Source organism: Pongo abelii, chromosome 1, assembly GCF_028885655.2.
Source record: "Pongo abelii isolate AG06213 chromosome 1, NHGRI_mPonAbe1-v2.0_pri, whole genome shotgun sequence".
In the NCBI taxonomy this organism is placed as follows: Eukaryota; Metazoa; Chordata; class Mammalia; order Primates; family Hominidae; genus Pongo; species Pongo abelii.
Genome location: NC_071985.2, coordinates 8,689,265 through 8,717,060, shown reverse-complemented (window position 1 = coordinate 8,717,060; position 27,796 = coordinate 8,689,265). Strand labels below are relative to the sequence as shown.

General features: G+C 41.5%; 1 protein-coding gene across 2 annotated transcripts in view; it reads left to right on the top strand.

The window, feature by feature from the left end:
• Positions 1-27,796, top strand: part of FMN2 (formin 2) — a 399,576-nt gene that overhangs the window by 300,682 nt on the left and 71,098 nt on the right. For both annotated transcript variants that reach the window (XM_024253038.3, XM_054560978.2), the window contains one exon: positions 3,895-3,946. In XM_024253038.3, coding sequence (XP_024108806.2) covers positions 3,895-3,946 — 52 coding nt within the window. The remainder of the gene's footprint in view (positions 1-3,894; positions 3,947-27,796) is intronic.

The window sequence follows — 27,796 nt, the reverse complement described above, 5'->3', positions numbered from 1 at the left end:
AAAAGTGGTCTTTGGGAGGCTGAGGCAGGTGGATCACCTCGGGTCAGGAGTTTGAGACCAGCCTGACCAATATGATGAAACCCTGTCTCTACTAAAACTACAAAAATTAGCTGGGTGTGGTGGCATGCACCTGTAATCCCAACTACTCAGGAGGCTGAGACAGGAGAATCACTTGAACCTGGGAGGCGGAGGTTGCAGTGAGCAGAGATCACACCGTTGGACTCTATCGTGGGCAACAAGAGCAAAACTCCATCTCAAAAAAAAAAGTGGTCAAGCATTGCTGGGCGATAGTAGTACAGAAAGCCCAGTGATTTGATGACAATATGAAGGTCACCAACCAAGCCTTGTGCCTATTTGTCTATTTTGAGTGCTGCTTTTGCTGCCCTATAATTATCTTGATTATGAATGACTGGAAATCTGCCATCCTGATCATTTGAATCATGTCAAAAAGAAATGAAGTGTCTACTCTAAAGAGTTGGGAAGTTAATCTTGTAGTAGAAAATTGAAATCTTTTTTATCTCTTTTATGCAATTCACTTGGCATACTTTATTTAAATGAAGTTTATTAATAGTTGATTATCTGTACATAAGAAACTGCTACTAAAAGTTACACTGGCTTTCAAAACTCTGCAAAACCATTTATGCCATTAGAAATTATCTGAAAATATTTTTTGTACTTCTAGAAAACAATACATATATAAATATATATAAATAACAATAAGTTGTTGCAAATAGAAAATCACCTTATTTTCTGTGTTACCTTCAGCAAAGTCATGTTTGAAAGTCTGTGCATATAACAGTGGTGGTACACAGCCTATCAAAGTTGTTTCTCAAACTGAAAAGCACAGCTGGTCTGATTGGGGTCACTGCATGTAATTAGCTTGCTTGCTCCATAAATGAATGGCAGATTTATTTTATTCCAAATGATATCTTAATTTTCACTGATTAAATCACATTTTATTTTGGTTTGGAAGGTTCACCCTCACTATGTAAAGGAACCACATCCTGCAGTTGTCACTAAGTTAACACCATAAGTATGTTTAAAAGAATTGTTGGCCAAGCATGGTGGCTTATGCCTGTAATCTCAACACTTTGAGAGGCCGAGATGGAAGGATTGCTTGAGCCTCAGAGTCTGAGACCACCCTGGGCAACATAGCGAGACCTCCATCTCTACAAAAAATAGATTGAAAAATTTAGCCAGGTGTGTTGGCACACCCTGTAATCCCAGCTACTTGGAAGGCTGAAGCAGGAGGATTACAGGAGGAATTGCAACTTGCAGTGAGCCATCGTTGTACCACTGCACTCCAGCCTGGGTGACAAAGTGAGACCCTGTCTCAAAAAAATAAAATTGTGACAATAAAATATTGATGGTGCATTTATGCAAACACCATCTTGGGAAAAGGGTATCTCTGTTTTTCCATAAAATGGAATTGCACCCCAATTTTTCAGAAAGTTTTTCCTAAGATTGGTATACAAAGGAAATCTGTTCAGTTCTTTGAATTGTTGACTCTACATCAGGAATTGAAATGTGTACTCTAATGTTCTTGCTTTGATCTCTCATTTGACTGTTTATCAAAGCTGATTACAGTTTGAATACACAAATCCCTTTAGCTTCAAAACTATGTAAAATAATGTATAATAGAGCATTTTAAAAGATGTTTTTCTTATTCCAGTTTGTCTTTATGATTGTGATATGGCTATTAGGTTTGGTAAGAAGGTTTGATTTTGTATTTTGTTCCCTCGATAAGAATCAGTCTTCTGCCAAATTGGATTAAAGTTTTGTTTCAGCCAAACTTGCTCACGCAACTAAGCAAGAGCTGTTTTGGTGAACATCAAAAGAGGTCATTATGAACAAATGAAACTTACTTTATTCCACTAAACACAATTTAGGAGCTTATGCTTTTTGAAAAGCTGTATGTGTTTTCTTTATTGAATATAACATTGGAATATAATTATTAGTTGACTTACTCAGTTAAACATTATGTATGATATCACTTTAAGAATTTTGAGATCTTCAGTTCCAGAATTTTCAAAGGATATTTATCTATTAAGTTTCTACTGATTATTGGAGGCACCATGCTAAGTATTTTGTACATGTTAACAGATGAATCTGCCTAAAGTCACAGAGCTAATTTAAGTGGCAAAATCAGGAATCGAATACAGATCTCTGGCATCTTGTTCTACTGTAGTGTGTTTTTAAGTTTCATAAATCATTTACTTTAATCTTCTAAAATAGTCTAGAAATTCCTTCTTCTAATCTGCCCGAATCTCTGTACTTTGCAAAGAAAAAGCAAAGATATGTGAGGGCAACTGGAAAAATACCCTTCCTGAAAATAGTATGCATTGTAGTGCTTTTGTTATTTTGCCTAAACAAACTTTATGTGTTCCTAGAATTGTTTCTGGAAGCAAATCATCTTTTATACTAGGCAACTCAGAGCAGATTTTTATAAAACAATATGTTCGTGCTGGAGCCTTTTCAAAGTAAAATCATAGGCTATTCATTCTGTTTTTTAATATAGTTAATAATTGACCTGTAAGTTTATACAAACAATCTGACATATGAAAAGGGAAAGAAAAGAAAGAAAAAAATATCTGCTGCCACCTGAAATGATCCCTGTGAAATCCTGAAAATCCTGGCAAAGAGTGGCAACGTGACACTGGGTTATGACTTTGCAGATACCATGCAAACCTTTGAAAGAACACTGTCTTGAGGCTGTAAAACACGAACTAGCCTAAGCTGTACTATTGTGTTGTAAGTAGTGATAAAGACACTGACAGTTCTCAAGTGACCACGGGTTTTATTTCATGCACAGTTCCCATTTTTTTATAATCAATTTGCCCTGCTCCACTATGTCTCCTAAGTTCTCCAAATGGCCCCACATGTGACCCAAAGAGGAATGATAATAAAAAGACAACTTCTTTCACTAGTCCCAGGATTTATTTTTTACATTTTAATTTTTTTTTGTCCTGTTACTCAGTGATTTTCAAACTGAGTAACAAACCATTAGTGAGTCATGAAATCAGTTTAGCAGGTCCCAACTAATGTTTTAAAATCTGATAGATAGGCTAAAAATATCAGAGAGCATTGCATGAAATAAGAGTATCTTCAAAACTTTCATGTCAAACATATATTAATATGTACGGAGGTATGGGGAAATGGGTGGAGGTGAAGTAGTACATAATTCCTAGAATGCTTACTTGTCAAAAAAAAAAAAAAATGAATCACAGCCATACTTTAAGTGATGGAGTTCCTATGTTATTTTAAGCAATTCGAAATACTGATTTAATCTCCTTAAATTTGACCTTTGGGTTTGTAGCAGATCACAGTTATTTATTTTTAAATAAAAATGATAGCAAGTAAATGGGTATATTATCATATTTCCCCTTTTCAGAACAGACCATGATCTGTTCACCTGTGGTCTGATATGAACTATTGAAATGGTTCAAAATTCTTAACGTAACTGAGAAATGTCACATACCATTTCTGTTTTGGGTTTTTTTTTTGAAGTAGTGTTTACACCTTTGCTTGAGGGAATTATTTCCGCTAATTGTTGGCATTTAAACACTGACATATCTGATGTAAATATGAAACTAGTGTTTTCTTTTCTCAGGTTAATGTGACTGAGTTAAATAAATTTTTTCAGAATCTGAAATTTTTGATTAGATAATATATCTTGTCTGTGTCAATATAATAAGATCAACTTAATTAAAATTAAGTAGAATCATTTAAATCATGAATCTATGACACCCATAGATTTGAAATAAGCTTCTGGTTGTAGTACAATAGAATTAATAATTAAAATAAGTTACGTTATTTAGGGCAGATGTTGCTTGAAATAGTGTATGTAACAACTTATCATTTATCTCATGTACTTTTATTTTCTTGCACTTTCAGCCAAAATTGACCAAGAGGCAGAGGAAAATTCACTGACAGAGACTCATAAATGGTGAGAAATTACTTTATTTCCTCCCAGAATAGGGTTATAACATGCTAAGTGTATTTCATCTTAAGGAACGAATTTTTAGTTCAATTTTAATTTTCAAGCATAAAACAAAAATAAATCTAAAAAATGGTGTACTCTAAATCCACAATGAATTTCTGAATTTTATTTTTGTTACTCTGGGTAACATATAATTCAGTTAAATACCAAATTATTGTGAATAGCTTAGCATCTTCTCTTTTACATGGGATTTAGAACTATGGAAATACACAAAAGAAGGAAGATAGCAAGAACCTGTTTCAGAGTTTGGGTTATCAAAAAAAAAAAAAAACTATGTAATTTCCATATTCAAAAGTGAAGTCTAGGTAGGAAGCGATGAGATTCCCTTGGATGCACCTTCATTTCCAGAATGGAGACTTGCAATCATGGGTAAACATAGAAAAGTATCTCAGAAATCTCCGTGCTTTTCTGCCTCCATTTTCTCTTCTTCTCCCATCTCTCTGTATCTGTCAGGGTTCTCTAGAAAAAAAGAACAAACTGGCGATACAGATATAAACACACACACACACACACACACACAGGCATACCTCATTTTATTGCACTTCTCTTTGCTGTGCTTTGCAGATAATTGTATTTTTTTTTTTCACAAATTGAAGGTTTGTGGCAACTCTGCTTCTAGCAAGTCTATCGGTGCCATGTTTCCAACAGCATGTGTACACCTCGTGTCTCTGTGTTACATTTTGGTAATTCCTGTAATATTTCAAACATTTTATTATCTATCACCACAGGTGATCTGTGATCAGTGATCTTTTATGTTACTATTTTAATTGTTCTGGGACACCATGACCTGACCCATATAAGATGGCAAACGTAATAGAAAAATATTGTATGCTCTAACTGTTCCACCAACCATCTGTTCCCTTGCGTCTCCCCTCTCCTCAGGCCTCCATATTCCCTTAGACACAATAATATTGAAATTAGGCCAATTAATTACCCAACAGTGGCCTCTAAGTATTCAACTGAAAGAAAGAGTCACACATCTCTCACTTTAAAACAAAAGCTAGAAATGGTTAACCTTAATGAAGAAGGTATATCCAAAGCCAAGATATGCCCAAAGCTAGACATCTAGTGCCAAACAGTTAGCCAAGTTATGAATGCAAAGAAAAAGCTCTTGAAGGAAATTAAAAGTCTATTTCAATGAACACATGAATGATAAGAAAGCAAAACAGCATTCTTGCTGCTATGGGGAAAGTTTTAGTGGTCTTAATAGAAGATCAAACCAGCCACAATAGTCTGTTACCAAAATGCCAGGGGTTTGGTTTAGGACAGCTACTTGCCACACAGAAAGCCAATCACTGAGATGAGTATTGCCAGGGAAGAAGGCTTGAATTGGGTGCTGCAGCCGAGGCAATGGGAGCTCAGTCTCAAATCCATTTCCCTGACTGACTAAAATTAGGGATTTATATAGCAGGGAAGAAATGTAACCATGTGTGGGAGAACAGGAATTAGGGAGGGGTGAGGAAGAGGAGGTAGTCAGCAGCAAGCAGCTGGCGGGTTAGGCAGTCACAATGGGTGAAGGGTCTGGCATCTCATTGTCCAGATACAGTGATCTGGTGAGTTTCAGTTCCTTGATACTGTCTTGGAAGCCTGATGGTTGGTTTCCGGATAAAGGAACTCAAAAAAGACAAATGTAACTTTCTCAAGTTTCAAGACTGGGAGGGTCAGTTTCTATGTTTATTCAAATTAAATCTTAAACATCAGTTCTATGGGACCATTGAGCCTGTTTCAATTCCGTTAAACCAAAGCCTAATCCAGAGCAGGGCCCTAACTTTATTCAATTCTGTGAAGGCTGAAATAGGTGAGGAAACTGGAGAGGAAAAGTTTGAGGCCAGTAGAAATGGGGTCATGAAGTTTAAGGTAAGAAGCCTCTGTAACAAAAGAGTGCAAGGTGAAGCAACAAGTGCTGATGGAGAAGCTACAAGTTATCCAGATCTAAGATAATTCATGAAAGTAGCTAAACAACCTATTTCCAATGTAGATGAAACATCTTCTGTTGGAAGAAGATGCCATCTAGGACTTTCATAGCTAGAGAGAAGTCAATGCCTGACTTTAAAGCTTCAGAGAACAGGGCCGGGCATGGTGGCTCACGCCTGTAATCCTAGCACTTTCGGAGCCCAAGGCAGGTGGATCACCTGAGGTCAGGACCTCGAGCCCAGCCTGGCCAACATGGTGAAACCCCGTCTCTACTAAAAATACAAAAATTAGCCAGGCATGGTGTTGCATGCCTGTAATCCCAGCTACTCGGAAGGCTGAGGCAGGAGAATCTCTTGAACCCAGGAGGCAGAGGTTGCAGTGAGCTGAGATTGCACCACTGCACTCCAGCCTGAGTGACAGAGCGAGACTTGGTCTCAAAAATAAATAAATAAATAAATAAATAAATAAATAAATTTTTTAAAAAGTGAAGCTTCAGAAAACAGGATGACTGTCTTGTTAGGGGATAATGCAGCTGGTAACTTTCAGTTGAAGCCAGTGCACATTCACCATTCTGAAAATGCTAGGGCCTATAGGAATTATGCCAAATCTCCTCTGCCTGTGCTGTATAAGTGGAACAACAAAGCCTGCACATCTGTTTACAGCATAGCTTACTGAATATTTTAAACCCATTGCTGAGACCCGTTGCTCAGGAAAAAAAGAAAAGATTGCCTTCAAAATATCACATCTCATGGACCATGCACTTGGTCACCCAGGAGCTCTGCTGGAGATGTACAAAGAGAATCACGTTTCGATGCCTGCTAACACAGCATTCATTTTGTGGCTCACGGATCAAGGAGTAATTTTGACTTTCGAGTCTTATTATTTAAGAAATACATTTGGTAAGGCTATAGCTGCCATAGGTAGTGATTCCTTTAAGAGATCTGGGTAAAGTAAATTGAAACCTTCTGGAAAGGATTCACCATTCTAGATGCCATCAATAACATTCATAATTCCTGGAAGCAGGTCAAAATATCAACGTTAACAGGAGTTTGGAAGAAGTGAATTGTAACCCTCACAGATGGCTTTGAGGATTCCAAGACATCAGTGGAGAAAGTAACTGCAAATGTGGTAGAAATAGAAAGAGAATTAGAGGTAGAGTCTGAAGATGTGACTGAGTTGCTCCAATCTCATAATAAAATTTGAACAGATGAGGAGTTGGAGTTGCTTCTTATGAATGAGCAAAGAAAGTAGTTTCTTGAGGTGGAATCTACTCGTGGTTAAGATGCTATGAACATTGTTGAAATCACAACAAAGAATTTAGAATACTACATAAACTTAGTTGACAAAGCAGCAGCAGGGTTTGAGAGGATTTACTCCAATTTTGAAAGAAGCTCTACTGTGAGTAAAGTGCTACCAAATGGCATCATATACTACAGAGAAATCTTTTGTGAAAGACTGAATTGATGTGGCAGATTTCATTGTTGTCTTATTTTAAGAAATTGACACAGCCACCCCAGCCTTCAGCAACCACCATTCCAATCAATCAGTAGTCATCAACATCAAAAAGATATTGTCACTGAAGACTCAGATAATCGTTAACATTTTTTAGTAACAAAGTATCTGCTAATAAAGTATGCATTTTGTTTTTTAGATGTAATTCTGTTGCATACTTAACATAGACTATAGTATAATGTAAACATAACTTTTACATGCACTAGGAAACCAAAAAATTCATGTAACTCTATTACAATATTTATTCACTTTATTGCAGTGGTCTGGAACCAAACCCACAATATCTCCGAGGTTTTCGTGTGTGTGTGTGTGTGTGTGTGTGTGTGTGTGTAAAGAAAGATAGAGAATTGACTCATGCGATTGTAAAATTGGCAAGTCTAAAATTAGCAGGGCAAGCTGACAATTCTGGTAGGAGTTGATGTTGCAATCTTTTTTTTTTCTCTTGATAAATTTTAACTTTTATTTTAGATTAAGGGGTACACGTGCAGGTTTGTTACATGAGTATATTGCATGACAGTGAGGTTTAGAATCTAAATGATCTTGTCACCCAGGTATTGAGCGTAGTACCCAATGAGTAGTATTTGAGCCCGTGATCCCCCTGCATTGTTCAGTAGCCCCAGTGTCTGTTGTTCCCACGCTTACGTCTATGTGTGATCAGTGTTTAGCTCCCACTTATAAGTGAGAATAGGCAGTATTTGGTTTTCTGTTCTTGCGTTAATTCTCTTAGGATAATGGTCTCCAGCTCCATCTGCGTTCCTGCAAAGGACATGATTTCATTCATTTTATAGTTGCATAGTATTCCATGATGTATGTGTACCACATTTTCTTTATGCAATCCACTGCTGATGGGCACCTGGGTTGATTCCATGTCTTTGCTATTGTGAATAGTGCTACGATGAACATACAAGTGTGTGTGTTTTTGATAGAATGCATTATTTTCCCTTGGGTGTATATCCAGTAATGGGATTGCTGAGTCAAATGGTATTATAGTTCTGTTTTCAGTTCTTTGAGAAATCTCCAAACTGCTTTCCACAGTGGCTGAACAACTTTGCATTCCCACCAACAATGTACAAACATCCCCTTTTCTGCACGGCCTTGCCAACATCTGTTATGTTTTGACTTTAATAATTGCCATTCTGACTGGTGTGAGATAGTACCCCGTGGTGATTTTGATTTGTATTTCTCTGATGATTAGTGATGTTGAGCATTTTTCCATGTTTGTTGGCCACTTATATATCTTCTTTTGAGGAGTGTCTATTTATGTCCTTTGCCTATTTTTTTAATTGGATTGTTTTTGCTTGTTGATGTGTTTAGGTTCCTCGTGGTATTGCAATCTTGAGTCTGAAGCAGTCTAGAGACAGAATTCTTTCATATCCAGGAACCTGAGACTTAAGGTCTTCAACTGATTGGAGGAAACCCGCATGTTTTAAAGGGAAATCTACTTTTTTCAATGGCTAGTAATTTAAGTGTTAACCACACCTAGGCCAGGCACAGTGGCTCATGCCTGTAATCCCAGCACTTTGGGAGGCCGAGACAGGCAGATCACTTGAGGTCAGGAGTTTGAGACCAGCCTGGTCAACCAGCCTGGCCAACATGGCAAAACCCTGTCTCCACTAAAAATACAAAAAATTAGCCAGGTGTGGTGGTAGGGGCCTGTAATCCCAGCTACTCGAGAGGCTGAGGCATGAGAATTGCTTGAACCTGGGAGGCGGAGGTTGCAGTGAGCCGAGATCGCACTACCACACTCTAGCCCGGGCAACATAGACTCTTTCTCAAAAAAAAAAAAAAAAAAAAGTTAACCACACCTACAAACTGCTTTCACAATAACATCTAGCCTGGTGTTTGACCCCAAAATGGGCACTATGACCTGGTGAAGTTGACACATAAAATTAACTATCACAATTTCTAAAGAGAAACCTTATTAGCCTTAAGGAAAAAATTTATTAAAGAAGTTCTCTGCTATTAATTCAGTAGGCAAGATCTTTTTTTTTTTTTTTTTTTTTTTTGAGACATAGTCTTGCTCTGTCACCCAGACTGGAGGACAGTGGCACCATCTCAGCTCACTGCAACCTCCACCTGCCAGGTTCAGACAATTCTCATTCCTCAGCCTCTCCAGTAGCTAGAATTATAAGCGTGCACTGCCACACCCAGCTAACCTTTTTTTTTATTTTTTATTTTTATTTTTAGTATAGATGGAGTTTTGCCACGTTGGCCAGGCTGGTCTCAAACTCTTGGCCTCAAGTGGTCTACCCGCCTTGGCCTCCCAAAGAGCTGGGATTACAGGGATGAGCCACCGTGCCTGTCCGGCGACATCTTTTATATTCACTGAACAGATATCACATATTTAGTAGTTCTTGGCTTGATATAAAATATTGTCTTAGCAAACTAGTAAACAGAATTCTTCAGTTTCTATGAAAAGCAAAAGCTGAGGTCAAAGGCCTGAAATTATAAAATCAGAAATTTCAGTGAGTTGCATGAAAAAATTACTGGCAAATGACAAAATCGTTTGTAAAAGAGCCATCTTTTATAATTAAACAATGAACCCCGAAATTCAAAAGTAAAAATAAGAATAATGAATCATATGAAACATTTGATGTTTCTCCGAAGAAATAAGTCTGTGTGCCATTTTCTCAGCAGTCCTATGTAACCAGGGCAACAATCAGTAGTAATTCTGTGCAGGAAAGCAGTGTAACTCTGATCCTCTGGCCTTTTGAGTCTGAATCTTGCCTCTTACACATGATAGCTCTATGACCTTAGACCAATCCCATCACCCCAGGAAAATAGTATCTACTTTGTAGGTGAGAATTAAATGAAATAATCTCTGGCAGATGCTTAGTCCCAAGTGATCAATAGATGTTAATTGCTCTGTTATTTTCACATTATTTTTATAATCAGAAATTATAAAAAGTTTAGTGGTAGAATGAGAAACCAGAGTCAGATTTCAGACTTTGGCAATGTATTTGTTGTCATGTTTCTCGCTGTCTCCATGGATTGCAGCCCTGGGCAGTCTCGGATGGTTATGGAGCATAGATTTTGGAATCAGATCTGTATTTTGGTACCTGCACCAAACTGCTGGCACCATGGCCCCAAGGATTTATCTCAGCTTTTGAATCCATGTCCTTATCCATGAGAAAAAGAAAAACAATGTCCACGTTATAAATGTGGTGATCAGTTCATTACTTAACTGATTAAGTAGGTTAAATGAGTAAAATATGTATGTAGAGTATCAACTTCATCAGAGCTTTTCAAAATTTCCTTTTCTTCCATTTACCATAATACCTGAGCTTGGGAGACTGACTTAGCATGAACTATCTTCACAACAACTATTAAACTGGAAAAAACAACATAAAACAGTTATTTAACATGTCTAGAAATTGTTCTATGGACATGCAGCAAATGAGGAATCATTTGTCCAAGAAAATCTAAATCATGGTAAGAACAGCGAGAGTCTAAGGCATTGGAATCACTACCTATTGTGTCCTATTACGTCTTATGGGAGCCACTGCAGGAGCTCTAATCCAGACACTTATGGTCATGAAGATAGGAGCTTCCACTCTCCCAAGCTCCTACGTTGAGGTGTTGGCTTCTCACTGGGTTAGCAGGCTGCCAGAATTACTCATTCCACCACCTCCAGCTTATTGCAGAAGTTCTGTTCCAGACTAACAATGCAGATAAGAAGGGGCTCCCTTTCTCAACACTTCCTTACTTAAAGGGCAGATGCTGCAGCTCAGGTGTAGCCGACCGAGAATGCTGGGCCCCAGTGCTTCCACTCTAGCTGACTTTTAAGGCAGAGATTCTACACCAGGAGGGAGAATACATGAAGACTAGGGGCCCCCCACCTCAGCTCCTTCTTACACAGCAGGAGTGTTGCTTTGGAAGAAGTGGACCACTGTCCTAATCCTAGCTTTAACCATTGTGCAGGTGCACAGAAGTCCTGCCCAGAGCTCTACAGATCTGCTTGAGAAGGCAGATTTTGTTTGGAACAGAACATGAAGAATTTCATACCTGAGAGCTTTGTCTGAAAGAACAGAGGTCTAGATGGAGAGCAGTTGAGAGGGCGTTCGTAGCTCCGTGATACAGCAGCAACAAGCAAAATGGCTCAACAATCAGAAGTTTAACAGAGATAAAGGGAAGAAGATAGCCAAGAAGGATCCTTTTGGGATCATAATCAATCCCAGAGGTTGGAAGGCTGTGCATAAGCTTACTAGGCTGCACCCACTAATGAGCATCAGATCAGGAGGTCAGGCTGACGTGGAAACAATCCCCAAGCTGTGCAGGAATCCATGAATATATGCTATAAGCCTCACTGGCACCAGGGAACTCAGCACAACCGCTGGCCACCACTGGCGGAACAATAAGATATGTAACGCAGGAGCAACTCATAGGCAGCCGGGCTAAAAAATAATATCACCTATATTCTTTCATATACTCTATCTAATAGCCACAAAATAAGCACACCAGCATCAGCCGAGTTAACTGCTTCTAGGACCTTGTATGTAAGCAGGCAGAAACATTTCTGCCTGGTGTACTGTGGGCTTCCACCTGCCCGGCTGGCTGGCAGGCTGCCTCCTCTCAGGCCTTTGAGGGAATGGTGGACTTTGACCCAGATTCTAGAGTCCCAGGTCTCCTTCCCAGCTTTGAGGCCTTGAATGTTTTATCTGCCACCCCAGTGTCAAGAGCGGTTCACCATATGTACTCTCTCCCCATGTAAATTTCTTTAGGACCCAAAGCCTCAGTTTTTTATGGAGTTCTTCTTTTGCTTGAATTGGCCAAGACTTTCTTTACTCCCCCACCACCACCACACACACAAAAAATTGAAACAAAATACATACACAGACCGGGGGAGGTGGCTCACACCTTTAATCCCAGCACTTTTGGAGGCCGAGGCAGGCAGATCACCTGAGGTCAGGAGTTCAAGAACAGCCTGGCCAACATGGTGAAATCCCATCTCTACTAAAAATATTAAAAAATTAGCCGGGTATGGTGGCATGCACCCGTAATCCCAGCTACTCTGGAGGCTGAGGCAGAAGAATTGCTTGAACCTGGGGGGCAGAGGTTTCAGTGAGCTGAGATGGAGCCACTGCACTCCAGCATGGATGACAGAGTGAGACCCCATCTCAAAAAAAAAAAAAAAAAAAAAAACCATAGACATGCACGTACACATATACAGATCCTCACTGTATTTTATCTCTAAATATTTCAGTTGTCTTGGCAAGGCCTAGAGGGAGAGGAGAGCCAGGAGTATGAATTTGGGCATACATTTTTCCTGTCTTCCATTTCTCCTTTTATTTTTATTATAGATTATTCTTATCATGTTCTATGTATCATATTATCACAAACCAGATGAAATTCATTTTGGAGGCAAGATTTGGGGGTACTCAAAAAGTTGTTCTTCATTTTCCAGCCTTCCATTTAGCCCTTTGACATTGAGACAGAAAATACACGGGGAAGTTTCATTTCTATGAATATATCAAAAGGTTCCTAATCCAAGGAATTGGCTGGTGAGATTCTGTTTTTATCTCAGTGATGCTGTAACAGCCAGAGACAATTTAGTTTTACTTTACACCCTGTGGCAGGAGATCCACTGACAAATTGGTGACAAATTTTTGTGCTTGCTTTTTAAAAATGGTTGAGAGTTATTTACAGATAATTGTGATAGCTGAGTTGGGCTATCAGATGCCTTAAGGATCAAAGAAGGATCACATAACTGAACAGCCTTTTCTGTACCAAAAGAGAGGTTTCCCAGAGCTTTTGAGGCAATTTGGCATTCCGTATGCTCACCAAGGTTATCATGAAAGAAGGCAGGGCTGTGTGGTGGACAGGACGCTGACATTTCCTCTTAGCCTAGCTCTGCCACTCCAGAATTACAAGTGAGTAAACCACAGAAAGTTCCCCAAGTTCCCGGGCCTCCACTTCGTCATATGTAAAAAGGAATATAACCTCACCCTTCCTTTCATCCTCCAGGGCTGTAGGAATATGGAGTACCTTGTTCTTTCCAAAGCTTCTTCAAGTGTGGCTCCTAGGAGGCCTTTCTTGAAGGCTTATTCATGTGAAAACATTTTGTAAACCTCACACACACATTATCAGCTTGCTTTGAAAGGAATTATACTCATTTGTCTTTACATTCTAGTACATTTTTTAAAACATCTTGACTCTTAGCCTATTTAAAATGGATAAGCTGAACTTTTATCAAGAAAATAATTAGAATTGTCTTCTATAAATAGTATTAAAAACAAACAATGATTAGTATATTTTTTAAATCAAGCCAGATCATTTTTCATATTCCATTTGTTAACATAATAGTTTTTAATGTGCTAATTCTGTTTATTCATGCATTTTTGCTATGAATCTAGAAAGTGGAACTTTAAGCTCCTTTTTCACATGAGCAAAACTGTATAGCTTTCGAATAAATAGTTTAACTGAACTCTTCAGTTCTCCTGGAAAGTAAGGCGGCTGGGCAGATGAGTCTTGAACCATACCCAAAAAGCAAATGCAAAGCAGATGAATATATTCTCATCTTCAGATGATTTCATTGGGCAAGCCAAGCCATCATATTGTATTACAAGATGGATTTCGGCAGAATGTTGTTAAGGTTGGCTTCATCCCCATTGTGTGTGTTTATGTCAGCTTCTGCTTCTATTTTATTTTTAATTAGCATACACGGCTTTCTTCAATTATGGAAAAGTATCACCAGACCAAATATGATTGTTTTTATTTCCTACAGAGTCACTTGATGTCTATGTCAGCTCATGGGCAGAGAATGTAGACATTTTGAATTTGCCTAATAAATGTCCATTCTTTTATATTTAAATTTAAAAAATAATGAGACTGGGAGTTATAAAATCTGCTTTATTACTTAATGAACTAAGGCTAACTTGAAATTTTTCTTCAGACTTTTTTCTTCTATTTCTTTAAATTCTACAGGTAAAAACTATATTTCAGGTGAAATTGGACTTTTGACCTAGAAAAAGAAAAGGTTTTAGAAACACAGTTTGTTCCAGCTATCAGTTGTGTTGATTTCACTAATTTAATTCTGGCATCAATAAAGCTAGTAGAAATGACTGAATGTAAAATTTGAATTCTATTGCAACTATTCAGTTAGATAGCTTACCCTTGTTAGTCAGTGAAGGTGACATTCTGGACAAAGGAAATCAGGGTGAGAAAGGTATACACCCTCTGTGAGTAATGACAAACAAAGTAATGTGTATGAACTATTCGTATCATTTTAAAGCAATTTTTTTCTAGGAAGTTTGTGACTTTTCCTACAGATTAAAACATTTATTTTAAGATGTTTATATTTTTCTACAAGACATGCATGCTATTGAAATTTTTGTATAAAACTTTAAAAACGGCTGGGTGCAGTGGCTCACACTTGTGATCCTAGCACTTTGGGAAGCTGAGGCACGCAGGTCATCTGAGGTCAGGAGTTCGAGACCAGCTCGAACAACATGGTGAAACCTCATCTCTACTAAAAATACAAAAATTAACCTGATGTGGTGGTAGCCGCCTGTAATCCCAGCTGCTGGAGAGGTTGAGGCAAGAGAATTGCTTGAACCCAGGGAGCAGAGGTTGCAGTAAGCCAAGATCATGCCACATGTTTCAAAATAGAAGTCTTTTTTTTTCCTACAGGAGCTAAAGATATCTAGAAAGATTATATATAACTAATCTTCTGATGAGTGTGTAAGATGATAGTGAATTTGTTTAATAAGGAAGCAAATAGCACAATTAAACTTAGAGAATTCATAAGTAATGTGCTTTATTTGGACATTATTATGTGATAAAGATTTGACTGTATAGTTTAAAAATGTACTCAATGTATCTCACAGGATCTTTCAAAAAAATATTCTTAAAAAGAATACACTAGATTCCCTCTCCTACTTAAATAATAGCAAGGCGATTGGAAACAACCAGTAGTAAAAGGCAAGAAATTGTAATGGAAGAACGCATATTTGTAGAAGAACTTTAAATCACACATTTTAAAAAATAAATACTATTTCTGCATGTAATATTGCTTAAATGGTATTTTAGCAAAGCCAAGATTGCATAACAAATGAGTTGAAATGGAAAATTAATCTTTCATGCAAAATAAAGACAAAAAAGGGGAAAGAAAGAAAGCGGAATGTGGGCTCCACTGGTTCATACAGTATGTAACTATTTGTCACGGGAGAGAAAATATTTAATCAGTTCTGAACTGATGCACACATACTTTATCATGTTTAGTGACTTTTAGAGTGTCAGTTTGTAAAATGTTTATCCAAGGAATGGACTTCTGGCACATGGATAAAATGAAAAGTGAAATGTTTAGTTCATAATAGGCATATTTTCCAGAATCTTTCTGAGTAACTATCCGGAGATGAATAGAAAGACTACAGGTCTGTGTTTATCTGGCTTAGGCTGGCTGACCAGGCAGGCTCCAGCCTGGTATTAAAACTGAAGTGACATGGAATGTCTTTGCAAAAGCCCCAAACAATGACATCATTCCCTTAATAATATTGATAATGTAGAACAAAGTTAGAGTTTGTTATTTCCCAATTTGGGTTTCTTAGTTAACTACTTCTAATCCTGGCAGAAGATTTACTGTCTGGAGGCCCAGCAGAGCAAGGCTTCCCAGGTGGAAAGCTGTTACTCCATGCCTTTTATTTTTGGGCCATGTGTTAAGTTTTAGATACAGCACTTTTCTTTGTACAAATGGATTTTCTTCTGTGGCTACATTATCCAACTTTTATAAAATCCATTGACTTTCAACAGTAGGGGAGCCCATGACACCCTTTGCAAATTTTCTGGCCTTGGAAAGTTATACAAAATCTGAGGTGGAGATTGCTCCTGAAGTTTGTTTATTAGTATTAGTGCTTTTCAAATAGAAGGATTTCAGGATTTTCTGATTATGAGAATTTTAATGTTTTTTTTCCAGTCTTGGTTGATAATTATAAGAGAAACATCAAAGAATTCCTGCCCTTTGGAAAAGTTATGTTGTAAAAATGGAAGCTTTCCTGTTGTATAAACTTGAGATCTTTCCCACCCCAATATTTAGAAATATTTGTTGGCCTAGAACAGACTAAACTGTCTCCAGAAGCTATGTTCTCCAAGTGAACAGAGGTTAGAACTCTTAAACTTTTGTGCCCTAAAACCTAAAGGAAGAGTAATGAAATCACTCTGTGTGTGCCGGGGATTCTAATCACCGTGCTCTTGAAATGCAAGTAGTGCAAGGGCTGGAGAGGGCGAAGATAATATGAGAAAGGAAAGATAGATATACTATTTTGTCTACTGTTTTGTATTTTTAAAAAATAGAAAGTAGAAAGGATAAGGGCTAACAAATGAGGTTATGAAGTGTCTTTAGGCCGGGCGCGGTGACTCACGCCTGTAATCCCAGCACTTTGGGAGACCAAGGAAGGTGGGTCACCTGAGATCAGGAGTTCGAGACCAGCCTGGCCAACATGGAGAAACCCTGTCTCTACTAAAAATACAAAATTAGCAGGGCGTGGTGGCGCATGCCTGTAATCCCAGCTACTCAGGAGGCTGAGGCAGAAGAAGGGCTTGAACCTGGGAGGCGGATGTTGCGGTAAGCTGAGGTTGCGCCACCGCACTCCAGCCTGGGCGACAAGAGCAAAACTCCATCTCAAAAACAAAAAAAAAGAATGTATTTAACTGTAGTATCATGCTCCAAATCCATTAGGCTTCTCCAGCTTGAGAAAATACGCTTCAAGCACCACAGAGATTCCAGAAGAACTCAATAGTTAAATAAATGAGTCTACAATCATTGTTCAGAGGAAGAAAAAAATTTTTTTCCAAGGAGGATGAAAACATGAGTTATTGACTTATATCTACGTTTTATGAGGCAAATTGGAAATCAGCTTTAGAAGATTGTCATTAGAAGGGCTCATTTGCCTACAAGTTACAAAGGACCAATTAAATTACATTACACACCCAAAGGCATTTCTCAGAGGCCTCCAGAATCCCATGCAAAGGTAAGCAGCCTCAGGAGTGGGGGGAGCGAAGGGAAGCAGCCTCAGGAGTGGGGGGAGCGAAGGGGAGAAGCCTCAGGGGTGGGGGGAGCGAAGGGGAGAAGCCTCAGGAGTGGGGGGAGCGAAGGGGAGCAGCCTCAGGAGTGGGGGGAAGTGAAGGGGAGAAGCCTCAGGAGTGGGGGGAAGTGAAGGGGAGAAGCCTCAGGAGTGGGGGGAAGCGAAGGGGAGAAGCCTCAGGAGTGGGGGGAGCGAAGGGGAGAAGCCTCAGGAGTGGGGGGAAGTGAAGGGAAGAAGCCTCAGGAGTGGGGGCAGTGAAGGGGAGAAGCCTCAGGAGTGGGGGGAGCGAAGGGGAGCAGCCTCAGGAGTGGGGGGAAGTGAAGGGAAGAAGCCTCAGGAGTGGGGGGAGCGAAGGGGAGAAGCCTCAGGAGTGGGGGGAACAAAGGGAAGAAGCCTCAGGAGTGGGGGGAGCGAAGGGGAGAAGCCTCAGGAGTGGGGGGAACAAAGGGAAGAAGCCTCAGGAGTGGGAAGCGAAGGGAAGAAGTCTCAGGAGTGGGGGGAGTGAAGGGAAGAAGCCTCAGGAGTGGGGGAAGAAGCCTCAGGAGTGGGGGGAGCGAAGGGGAGAAGCCTCAGGAGTGGGAAGCGAAGGGAAGAAGTCTCAGGAGTGGGGGGAGTGAAGGGAAGAAGCCTCAGGAGTGGGGGGAAGTGAAGGGGAGAAGCCTCAGGAGTGGGGGGAAGCGAAGGGGAGAAGCCTCAGGAGTGGGGGGAGCGAAGGGGAGAAGCCTCAGGAGTGGGGGGAGCGAAGAGGAGCAGCCTCAGGAGTGGGGGGAAGTGAAGGGGAGAAGCCTCAGGAGTGGGGGGAAGTGAAGGGGAGAAGCCTCAGGAGTGGGGGGAGCGAAGGGAAGAAGCCTCAGGAGTGGGAAGCGAAGGGGAGAAGCCTCAGGAGTGGGGGGAGCGAAGGGGAGAAGCCTCAGGAGTGGGGGGAGCGAAGGGGAGAAGCCTCAGGAGTGGGGGGAACAAAGGGAAGAAGCCTCAGGAGTGGGGAGAGCGAAGGGGAGAAGCCTCAGGAGTGGGGGGAGCGAAGGGGAGAAGCCTCAGGAGTGGGGGGAACGAAGGGGAGAAGCCTCAGGAGTGGGGGAGCGAAGGGGAGAAGCCTCAGGAGTGGGGGAAGCGAAGGGGAGAAGTCTCAGGAGTGGGGGGAGCGAAGGGGAGAAGCCTCAGGAGTGGGGGAAGCGAAGGGGAGCAGCCTCAGGAGTGGGGGGAAGTGAAGGGGAGAAGCCTCAGCAGTGGGGGGAAGTGAAGGGGAGAAGCCTCAGGAGTGGGGGGAAGTGAAGGGGAGAAGCCTCAGGAGTGGGGGGAGCGAAGGGGAGAAGCCTCAGGAGTGGGGGGAAGTGAAGGGAAGAAGCCTCAGGAGTGGGGGGAAGTGAAGGGAAGAAGCCTCAGGAGTGGGGGGAGCGAAGGGGAGAAGCCTCAGGAGTGGGGGGAGCGAAGGGGAGAAGCCTCAGGAGTGGGGGGAGCGAAGGGAAGAAGCCTCAGGAGTGGGAGGAGGGAAGGGGAGAAGCCTCAGGAGTGGGGGGAACAAAGGGAAGAAGCCTCAGGAGTGGGGGGAGCGAAGGGGAGAAGCCTCAGGAGTGGGAAGCGAAGGGAAGAAGTCTCAGGAGTGGGGGGAGTGAAGGGAAGAAGCCTCAGGAGTGGGGAGAAGTGAAGGGGAGAAGCCTCAGGAGTGGAGGGAAGCGAAGGGGAGAAGCCTCAGGAGTGGGGGGAGCGAAGGGGAGAAACCTCAGGAGTGGGGGGAGCGAAGGGAAGAAGCCTCAGGAGTGGGGGGAGCGAAGGGGAGCAGCTTCAGGAGTGGGGGGAAGTGAAGGGGAGAAGCCTCAGGAGTGGGGGGAAGTGAAGGGGAGAAGCCTCAGGAGTGGGGGGAGCGAAGGGAAGAAGCCTCAGGAGTGGGAAGCGAAGAGGAGAAGCCTCAGGAGTGGGGGGAGCAAAGGGGAGAAGCCTCAGGAGTGGGGGGAGCGAAGGGGAGAAGCCTCAGGAGTGGGGGGAACAAAGGGAAGAAGCCTCAGGAGTGGGGAGAGCGAAGGGGAGAAGCCTCAGGAGTGGGGGGAGCGAAGGGGAGAAGCCTCAGGAGTGGGGGGAACAAAGGGAAGAAGCCTCAGGAGTGGGGGAAGTGAAGGGGAGAAGCCTCAGGAGTGGGGGGAAGCGAAGGGAAGAAGCCTCAGGAGTGGGAAGCGAAGGGAAGAAGTCTCAGGAGTGGGGGGAGTGAAGGGAAGAAGCCTCAGGAGTGGGGGAAGAAGCCTCAGGAGTGGGGGGAGCGAAGGGAAGAAGCCTCAGGAGTGGGGGGAGTGAAGGGAAGAAGCCTCAGGAGTGGGGGAAGAAGCCTCAGGAGTGGGGGGAGCGAAGGGAAGAAGTCTCAGGAGTGGGGGGAGTGAAGGGAAGAAGCCTCAGGAGTGGGGGAAGAAGCCTCAGGAGTGGGGGGAGCGAAGGGAAGAAGCCTCAGGAGTGGGGGGAAGTGAAGGGGAGAAGCCTCAGGAGTGGGGGGAGTGAAGGGAAGAAGCCTCAGGAGTGGGGGAAGAAGCCTCAGGAGTGGGGGGAGCGAAGGGAAGAAGCCTCAGGAGTGGGGAGAAGTGAAAGGGAGAAGCCTCAGGAGTGGGGGGAAGCGAAGGGGAGAAGCCTCAGGAGTGGGGGGAGCGAAGGGGAGAAGCCTCAGGAGTGGGAAGCGAAGGGGAGAAGCCTCAGGAGTGGGGGGAAGTGAAGGGGAGAAGCCTCATCAGTAGGGGGAGCGAAGGGGAGAAGCCTCAGGAGTGGGGCGAGCAAAGGGGGAAGAAGCCTCAGGAGTGGGGGAAGAAGCCTCAGGAGTGGGGGGAGCGAAGGGAAGAAGCCTCAGGAGTGGGGGGAGCGAAGGGGAGAAGCCTCAGGAGTTGGGGGAGTGAAGGGGAGAAGCCTCAGGAGTGGGGGGAGCGAAGGGGAGAAGCCTCAGGAGTGGGGGGGAACGAAGGGAAGAAGCCTCAGGAGTGGGGGGAACGAAGGGAAGAAGCCTCAGGAGTGGGAAGCGAAGGGGAGAAGCCTCAGGAGTGGGGGGAGTGAAGGGAAGAAGCCTCAGGAGTGGGGAGAGCGAAGGGAAGAAGCCTCAGGAGTGGGGGGAGCGAAGGGAAGAAGCCTCAGGAGTGGGGGGAGCGAAGGGGAGAAGCCTCAGGAGTGGGGGGAGCGAAGGGGAGAAGCCTCAGGAGTGGGGGGAGCGAAGGGGAGAAGCCTCAGGAGTGGGGGGAGCGAAGGGGAGAAGCCTCAGGAGTGGGGGGAGCGAAGGGGAGAAGCCTCAGGAGTGGGGGGAGCGAAGGGGAGAAGCCTCAGCAGTAGGGGGAGCGAAGGGGAGAAGCCTCAGGAGTGGGGCGAGCAAAGGGGGAAGAAGCCTCAGGAGTGGGGGAAGAAGCCTCAGGAGTGGGGGGAGCGAAGGGAAGAAGCCTCAGGAGTGGGGGGAGCGAAGGGGAGAAGCCTCAGGAGTGGGGCGAGCAAAGGAGGAAGAAGCCTCAGGAGTGGGGGAAGAAGCCTCAGGAGTGGGGGGAGCAAAGGGAAGAAGCCTCAGGAGTGGGGGGAGCGAAGGGGAGAAGCCTCAGGAGTGGGGGAAGAAGCCTCAGGAGTGGGGGGAGCGAAGGGAAGAAGCCTCAGGAGTGGGGGGAGCGAAGGGGAGAAGCCTCAGGAGTTGGGGGAGCGAAGGGGAGAAGCCTCACGAGTAGGGGGTGCGAAGGGAAGAAGCCTCAGGAGTGGAGAAATGGATCAGGTGCAAGCACAGGATCTCCCCCACGACGGCGTCTAGTGCCTCCGTTAAGATCCAGCTCTGAGAAACAATGCTGGCATTCAAATCCAGGTATAGCCCCTTTTATTTTCTTTTTCGGTTTTTGGGGAAGTTATTGAAACTTCCGTATCTCCATTTTCTTGTTTCTAAAATGAGGGCAATGGAACGGTGCCTGGCTAAAGTTAGCGCATTACAATTACTTGATATCATTGTTACCTGATGTTTATCGTAGTGACCTGCCACTCATGACCCTAGTTTGAATTTTCTTCATGGATATTAATGCAATTTCTCAAAAGGGTGAATCTGGTTGGTTCCTAGGTAGGTAATATAAGCTCATGAAGGATACCAGCTCCCCCAGCCCGGTCTGTAGTTGAGACAAGTTTTCTAAAATTAATGTAAGGAAGAAAAATGGCACATTAATTTTTGGGGAGGTGGGAAGGGCTAGTGGAACAATCAAGCTTACAGATATAACCATCCTGAAAAGAGAAAATTTGGAGCATATTGAGTGAACTTTTTTAAATTGAATTTTTTTCACTGTGAGAGCGTTACCTCAAGAAACGTTCGTCGTCTCAGTTTTTGTTGCCTACTCCGGCATGCATCACGTGTGGGTAAACTTTAAAAGCAGCGTGAAGAAATGTTTTGGCTGATTTCCCTACCATTTGTCTTGAAAGACGATGTAGGTATAGGCTTGGAATTGTAGAAATTACAGCTACACTACTTTTTTTTTTTTTTTTTTTTTAAGACCAAGTCTCGCTCTGTTGCCCAGGCTGGAGTGCAGTGGCACGATCTCGGCTTACCGCAACCTCCGCCTCCCAGGTTCAAGTGATTCTCCTGCCTCAGCCTCCGGAGTAGCTGGGATTACAGGCGCCCGCCACTGCACCCGGCTAATTTGTTGTATTTTTAGTAGAGACAGGGTTTCACCATGTTGGCCAGGCTGTTCTCGAACTCCCAACGTCAGGTAATCTGCCCGCCTCGGCCTCCCAAAGTGCTAGGATTACAGACGTGAGCCACCGTGCCCGGCCACAGCTACACTTTTCTTGCAGAGTTGTAATCGGGATTGGAGAAGGGAAATAACTGATTCCAGCACCGTTGAAGTCCTGCATCTGCAGAGAGTGTCAAGGAGGGAGATAGCAAGATCTATAGGAGATTAATTAATTCTTCCTTCACTTGTTGTGAGAATTCAATAACTAACCATGCAGTAAGCATATAATAAATGCAGATTTGTTCCCCTAAAGAGTGTGCATTCTTCTACCTTTCAAAGAGCAATTTATTTCAAAGGTCCAAGGTTTTCCACAGTTCCTCTCCTGCCTGCTCCTCCACCAAACCTTAGCCCATCTGGGTGAGCAAGGTCACACTCCCATTCCTGGTCACAAAGTCTCTTAAGGAGAAATATTAGCATATTTGCAATGAAAATATGTTTTAATCCCTATAGTAACACTGTTGCATGGAAATTTGCATCTATACTGATTTTTGACAGAGAAAGGTTGTTACTGGCACATGAAACCCTAGATTAGCATGAATAAATGTAGATTTCTCATCCTACTTCCAGAAAATTGCCAAACTCTATTGTATATTATTTAACCCACTAAAACAGCTCCCAAAGGTGACTAGGGGTTATTTTTAAATCATATGAAAATATATTCTTACAAAATAATTTACAAAATCTTTTTTGTTGTTTTTGTTTGTAGTCTTGACATTGTTAGCAATGAATCATGAGTTTTTCGGGGAAAAATTCATGAATTGATCAAAATTGTATGATTTGAGGATATTGCACGTAAGTTAAAGAGAATAGGTATATTTAACATAGTTTTCAAAATTGGTCTAAGAAATATTTGAGCAACTAGGCCAAACATTCTTGATTTACTCTAAGTCTTAAGTAGATTCTTAAGTCTAAGACTCTATCAGAAAGAAAAGGTGGAATGAAAAAGGCAATAAGAACAACAAAGATTAGAAAATAATTTCAATAAATGGGAAAAAAAGGGGAAATTAGAAAGAAGTACATAATAAAGACATTGCGATAGCTACTTGTTCCCCTTGTTTTATTCTAGGGTTTTGTAACGGAATATCCAAAGTATCATATCCCATGTTTTTTTTCTGAACTGAAAGTTAGACTTTACTATTTTAAAGTTGATTTTTATTTCAAGCATTCAATGATGGTTGAAAGTATAGTTTAATATTGGTAATATAGGTACTTTGTAGTCCTTTATTTAGAGAAATTATAGATGCATTAAAATAAGAACCATAAAATTATTTTTTTGATATTCAAACTGAATCAAGGTGCTGATTGATTCATAGTTTATGAATCAATAAACTATGATTAGTTTAAACAAAAAAAACTTAGATTCTTTAGTTTCTCCTGAAGCCTCTCAGATTCTCCAGTAGTGTCTTAGGCAAAACAAAACAAAACAAAACAAAACACCAGTGCCTTATAGGTTGACAAGCGTAGTTTTAAAATCTATATTCAGGGCTTTCTAATTTCTGTTCTTATGAGTGTTTTCAAAACTCATGCAGCTTAGCCTTCCTTTTCCCCTTTCATATCCCATATGCTCCTGGTTAGATATGCATAAATTAACATAACATGCGAAATCTCTCAACTTTATTTGAAATATGTGTTTTATCAAGTGTCCTATTTAAGTGGCTAAGCCATGTTCTCAGATATGAGATTATAGAGTTTCAACTTCATTTTCTCTTAGTTTTTTACTTTTTATTTTTTTGAGACGTAGTATCACTCTGTTGCCCAGGCTGGAGTGTGGTGGTGGGATTTCAGCTCCCTGCAACCCTCGCCTCTTGGGTTCAAGCGATTCTCCTGCCTCAGCCACCAAGTAGCTGGGACTACAGGCGTGCACCACCATAACCAGTTAACTTTTTTGTGTTTTTAGTAGAGATGGGGTTTCACCATGTTGGCCAAGCTGGTCTCAAACTCCTGACTTCAAACGATCCTCCCACCTCAGCCTCCCAAAGTGCTGGGATTACAGGTGTGAGCCACTGCGCCTGGTACCAACTTCATTTTAAAAGCCACCTCTGTACTTAGGGTGTACATTTGCATAAGACACTTTGCATTTCTTGTATTGTTAAAAGTGCTATTTGTCAATAATACTGTAGAAAATGTGAAATTATTTTTTAATAGATTACAAGATATTAATTCCCAATGTAAGTAAGTGGGGTCAAATGTCTTTTCTGTCCTTTCCAGTAACGTATACATGCACAGTTATTCAGCATTGTAATATTTGTGTAAACTCCATAAATTATCCTGTATTGTAGTATTTTAATAGACTAAATAATGCCCAAATAATAAGGAAAATAGCAAGATGTTAAATAGTGATAAATCTTTATTGTCTTTATTGGTTTACTAAATCTACAGTCAGCAAATATTATATTGAATCAGACAATGGCATTTTAAAAATAACCTATTACGTATTTCAGGGTCAAAATGTACTAGCAGTGTGAGGACATGTATATCTAAGTAATTTTTATATTAAAATGTTTTAAAAATCAGTAGCCATAAATAATTACACACTTTAGTATTGTTTTGACCAAAAAAGCTAGTTTTTAAAGAAAATGTCAAAATTCAACACTTGGTAGCTTACTTAAGATATAATAAGCTGAACATTTGATGCAAAATAAATTCAGTGACGTTAATTAAAAGATTTACAGCAAAGTTAGTAAAAGAAGAAATATACTGTCTCCCAGATAATAATACATAAGTCTGAAAAAAAAATAGAAGGTTTGTAGCTAGTGGATATTTAAAAAACACCTTAGATGCAGAAAAATACAAGCATTTCTTCTTTTGTAATTTTTAATTCCATCCAAAAATATATATTCAAGTCCCAGATCAGAAGCAAACACTATTGGTAAGCTTTTCTGTTTGAAATTCCTCTCTGAGTGAATCTAACGATCTGAAAAACTGAAAATCAGTGATAGCTGCAAAATTGAGACAATTTGCAATAATTGAAGCAAACTTTTAAAATCCATAGGGGCAAACTCAGCCTTAGGATTATAAGGTTCTGCTAGAAGTAAGATCTGGATTTCTGGATTTCCAGAATCTAGACAAAGATCTAGATTTCTAGATTTTTTTCCTCAGACATCAACCAAATAAATTCCAAAGGATTAAGGAAGTAAATGTTAAAATTTCAACTTTAACTAGAAGAAAATATTGAGAAATTTTTTGGAATTTAGAAATTGGGATTTTTGTCAGCTTCATAGCCACAGAATATTCACATTTGTTTCTATTTCTGCTACTTATTTCTAAGTGATAAATTGTCTGCTTTTCTGAGCTTATTGTTATCGTTGTGTTTTTACACATGTATATTGCCTCTCCAGTTCATTTCCCTTTTATTCATTTTTATTTCTCTCAAAGTTGTAAGTGTAGACATAGTTGCAAAAGTCAATTAGTACCACAAGGCTGATAACAAAAAGCAGCAGCCTCCTGCCCCACCCAACCCTACCCTCTCTCATATTTTTCTCAGCTGTTTTCTCTGATACTTTCTACCATGGTTTTCAGTAACATACTTGTACTGATGTATCATTATTTATCAGTTAAGGCATTTTCTGTTAATTTATGATAATGGTTGATGTAATTTTTATCTCACTCTTTCTTAGTCCCCATCCTACTTCGTCTTCTTGTATTATAATTTTTAGTTAGGAAGGTTGCCTAGAAGATGTATAATATAAATTTTCAGACATGCAAGTTCTCAAAACACTTCCCTCACACTTATTTGATAGTTTGTCTAGACATAGAATCTACTTGAAAATTATTTTCCTTTAAGTAATTGAAAGAATTACTTCATTGTCTTTTAGTCTTCAGGGTTGCTTTTAGGAAGTCTAACTACATTCGGCCAGGCACGGTGGCTCACGCCCATAATCCCAGCACTTTGGGAGGCTGAGACAGGCAGATCATGAGGTTAGGAGTTCAAGACCTGCCTGACCAACAGGGTGAAACCCCGTCCTACTAAAAATACAGAAATGAGCCAGGCATGGTATCACATGCCTGTAATCCTCAGCTACTCAGGAGGCTGAGGCAGGAGAATCGCTTGAACCTGGGAGGCGGAAGTTGTAGTGAGCAGAGATGGTGCCATTGCACTCCAGCCTGGGCAGCAGAGTGAGACTCCATCTCAAAAAAAAAAAAAAGAACTCTAACTACATTCTTATTGACAATTCCTTGTGTTTGACCTGTTTTTTTTTTTTCTCTGAGAAGCACTTCATGTTCTGTCTGTTGGTGTGAAAACACAGAACTTAGGGACTGGTTGGTGTGTGCCTTTTTGTTTACTCTGCTGGGAAGTTTTTTCTGGTTGGAGTTCCATGTCCTTCTGTTCGAGGATTGGTCTCAAATGATCCTTAGGTTTCTGATGCGGATGATTAACATAGCATTTCTAAAATTGAAATGAGGATAAAATGAGAAGTTTGAGATGTGTAATAAGCCAGCCATGTAGAAATGCTGAGTATTTGATTCAGTGTTCAAGTCCGAAGCTCAGGAGTGATGTGGCAGGCAGTTGAACTTTGTACGTCCTCAATATAAACAGGTAGGAGCAGAAAGAGAGAGTCCACGTCATTGCCTTAGGAGATGGTGTCCACAGATGATCAGCGGCCTAAGACCGAAGCCATGAGAAATACCATATTTGAGTTGCTGCTAATGGAAAAGGATCACATAATTGAAGAGGGATGCCAATTGAAAGTGGAAAGAGGGAAAGTAGGAGAGTGTTACATTACAGAGGTCTAGGTAAACAAGGGTAGCAGAAAAGCTCAAGAATAATTACAATGTATGCCTAAAGACAAAATATTAATTTGTGATATTAATGGGAGATCATATGCACCTTTATCAAAAATTGTTTTATTTGAATTTTGACGCACTTTGAGTACTTGGGTCAGAAGCTGTATTGCAACGGACTGAAGAAAATAAGGAAGTGGAAACTCTGAGTATAAGCTCCTTTTATTAGATATTTGGAGAGGGAAGGAAGAAGAGAGATTGGATTGAATATAGAGGGAGACGGGTGGTCCATTTTTTTAAAACCACTTTTGGTTGCTACACATGAAGATCCAGATGTATTGAAGGCCACAACTGGAGAGAAAATCTGCCTTGTAGGGTAGACAATTATTGAAGTCACAAAACACAAGAAAATGATGATGTAGCTAACTAGCAGCAGTGAGGCAGTGAGAATCATGGAAGCAGTCGAGTAAAGTGTAAGTGATGCCAGAAACTTTAAAAAAAAAAGTGTGACAGAAGTATGGGAATACAGTGGATGGGAACAGCACTGGAAGACCAGAAGTAGGGAGGCTCCCTTTCTTGATTCCTGAATTTGGGAGGGTAGGAGATGGGAAATGCAATGCTTCCAGAGAAGACCATTATGGATGACATGAGTGTGTCTGGTGAAAGCCATGCTTTGATTAAGAAACAGTAGGCCTGGTGCGGTGGCTCACGCCTGTGAATCCCAGCACTTTGGGAGGCTGAGGCGGGTGGATCACGAGGTCAGGAGATCGAGACCATCCTGGCTAACACGGTGAAACCCCGTCTCTACTAAAAAATACAAAAAATCAGCCGGGTGTGGTGCTGGATGCCTGTAGTCTCAGCTACTCAGGAGGCTGAGGTAGGAGAATGGTGTGAACCTGGGAGGTAGAGCTTGCAGT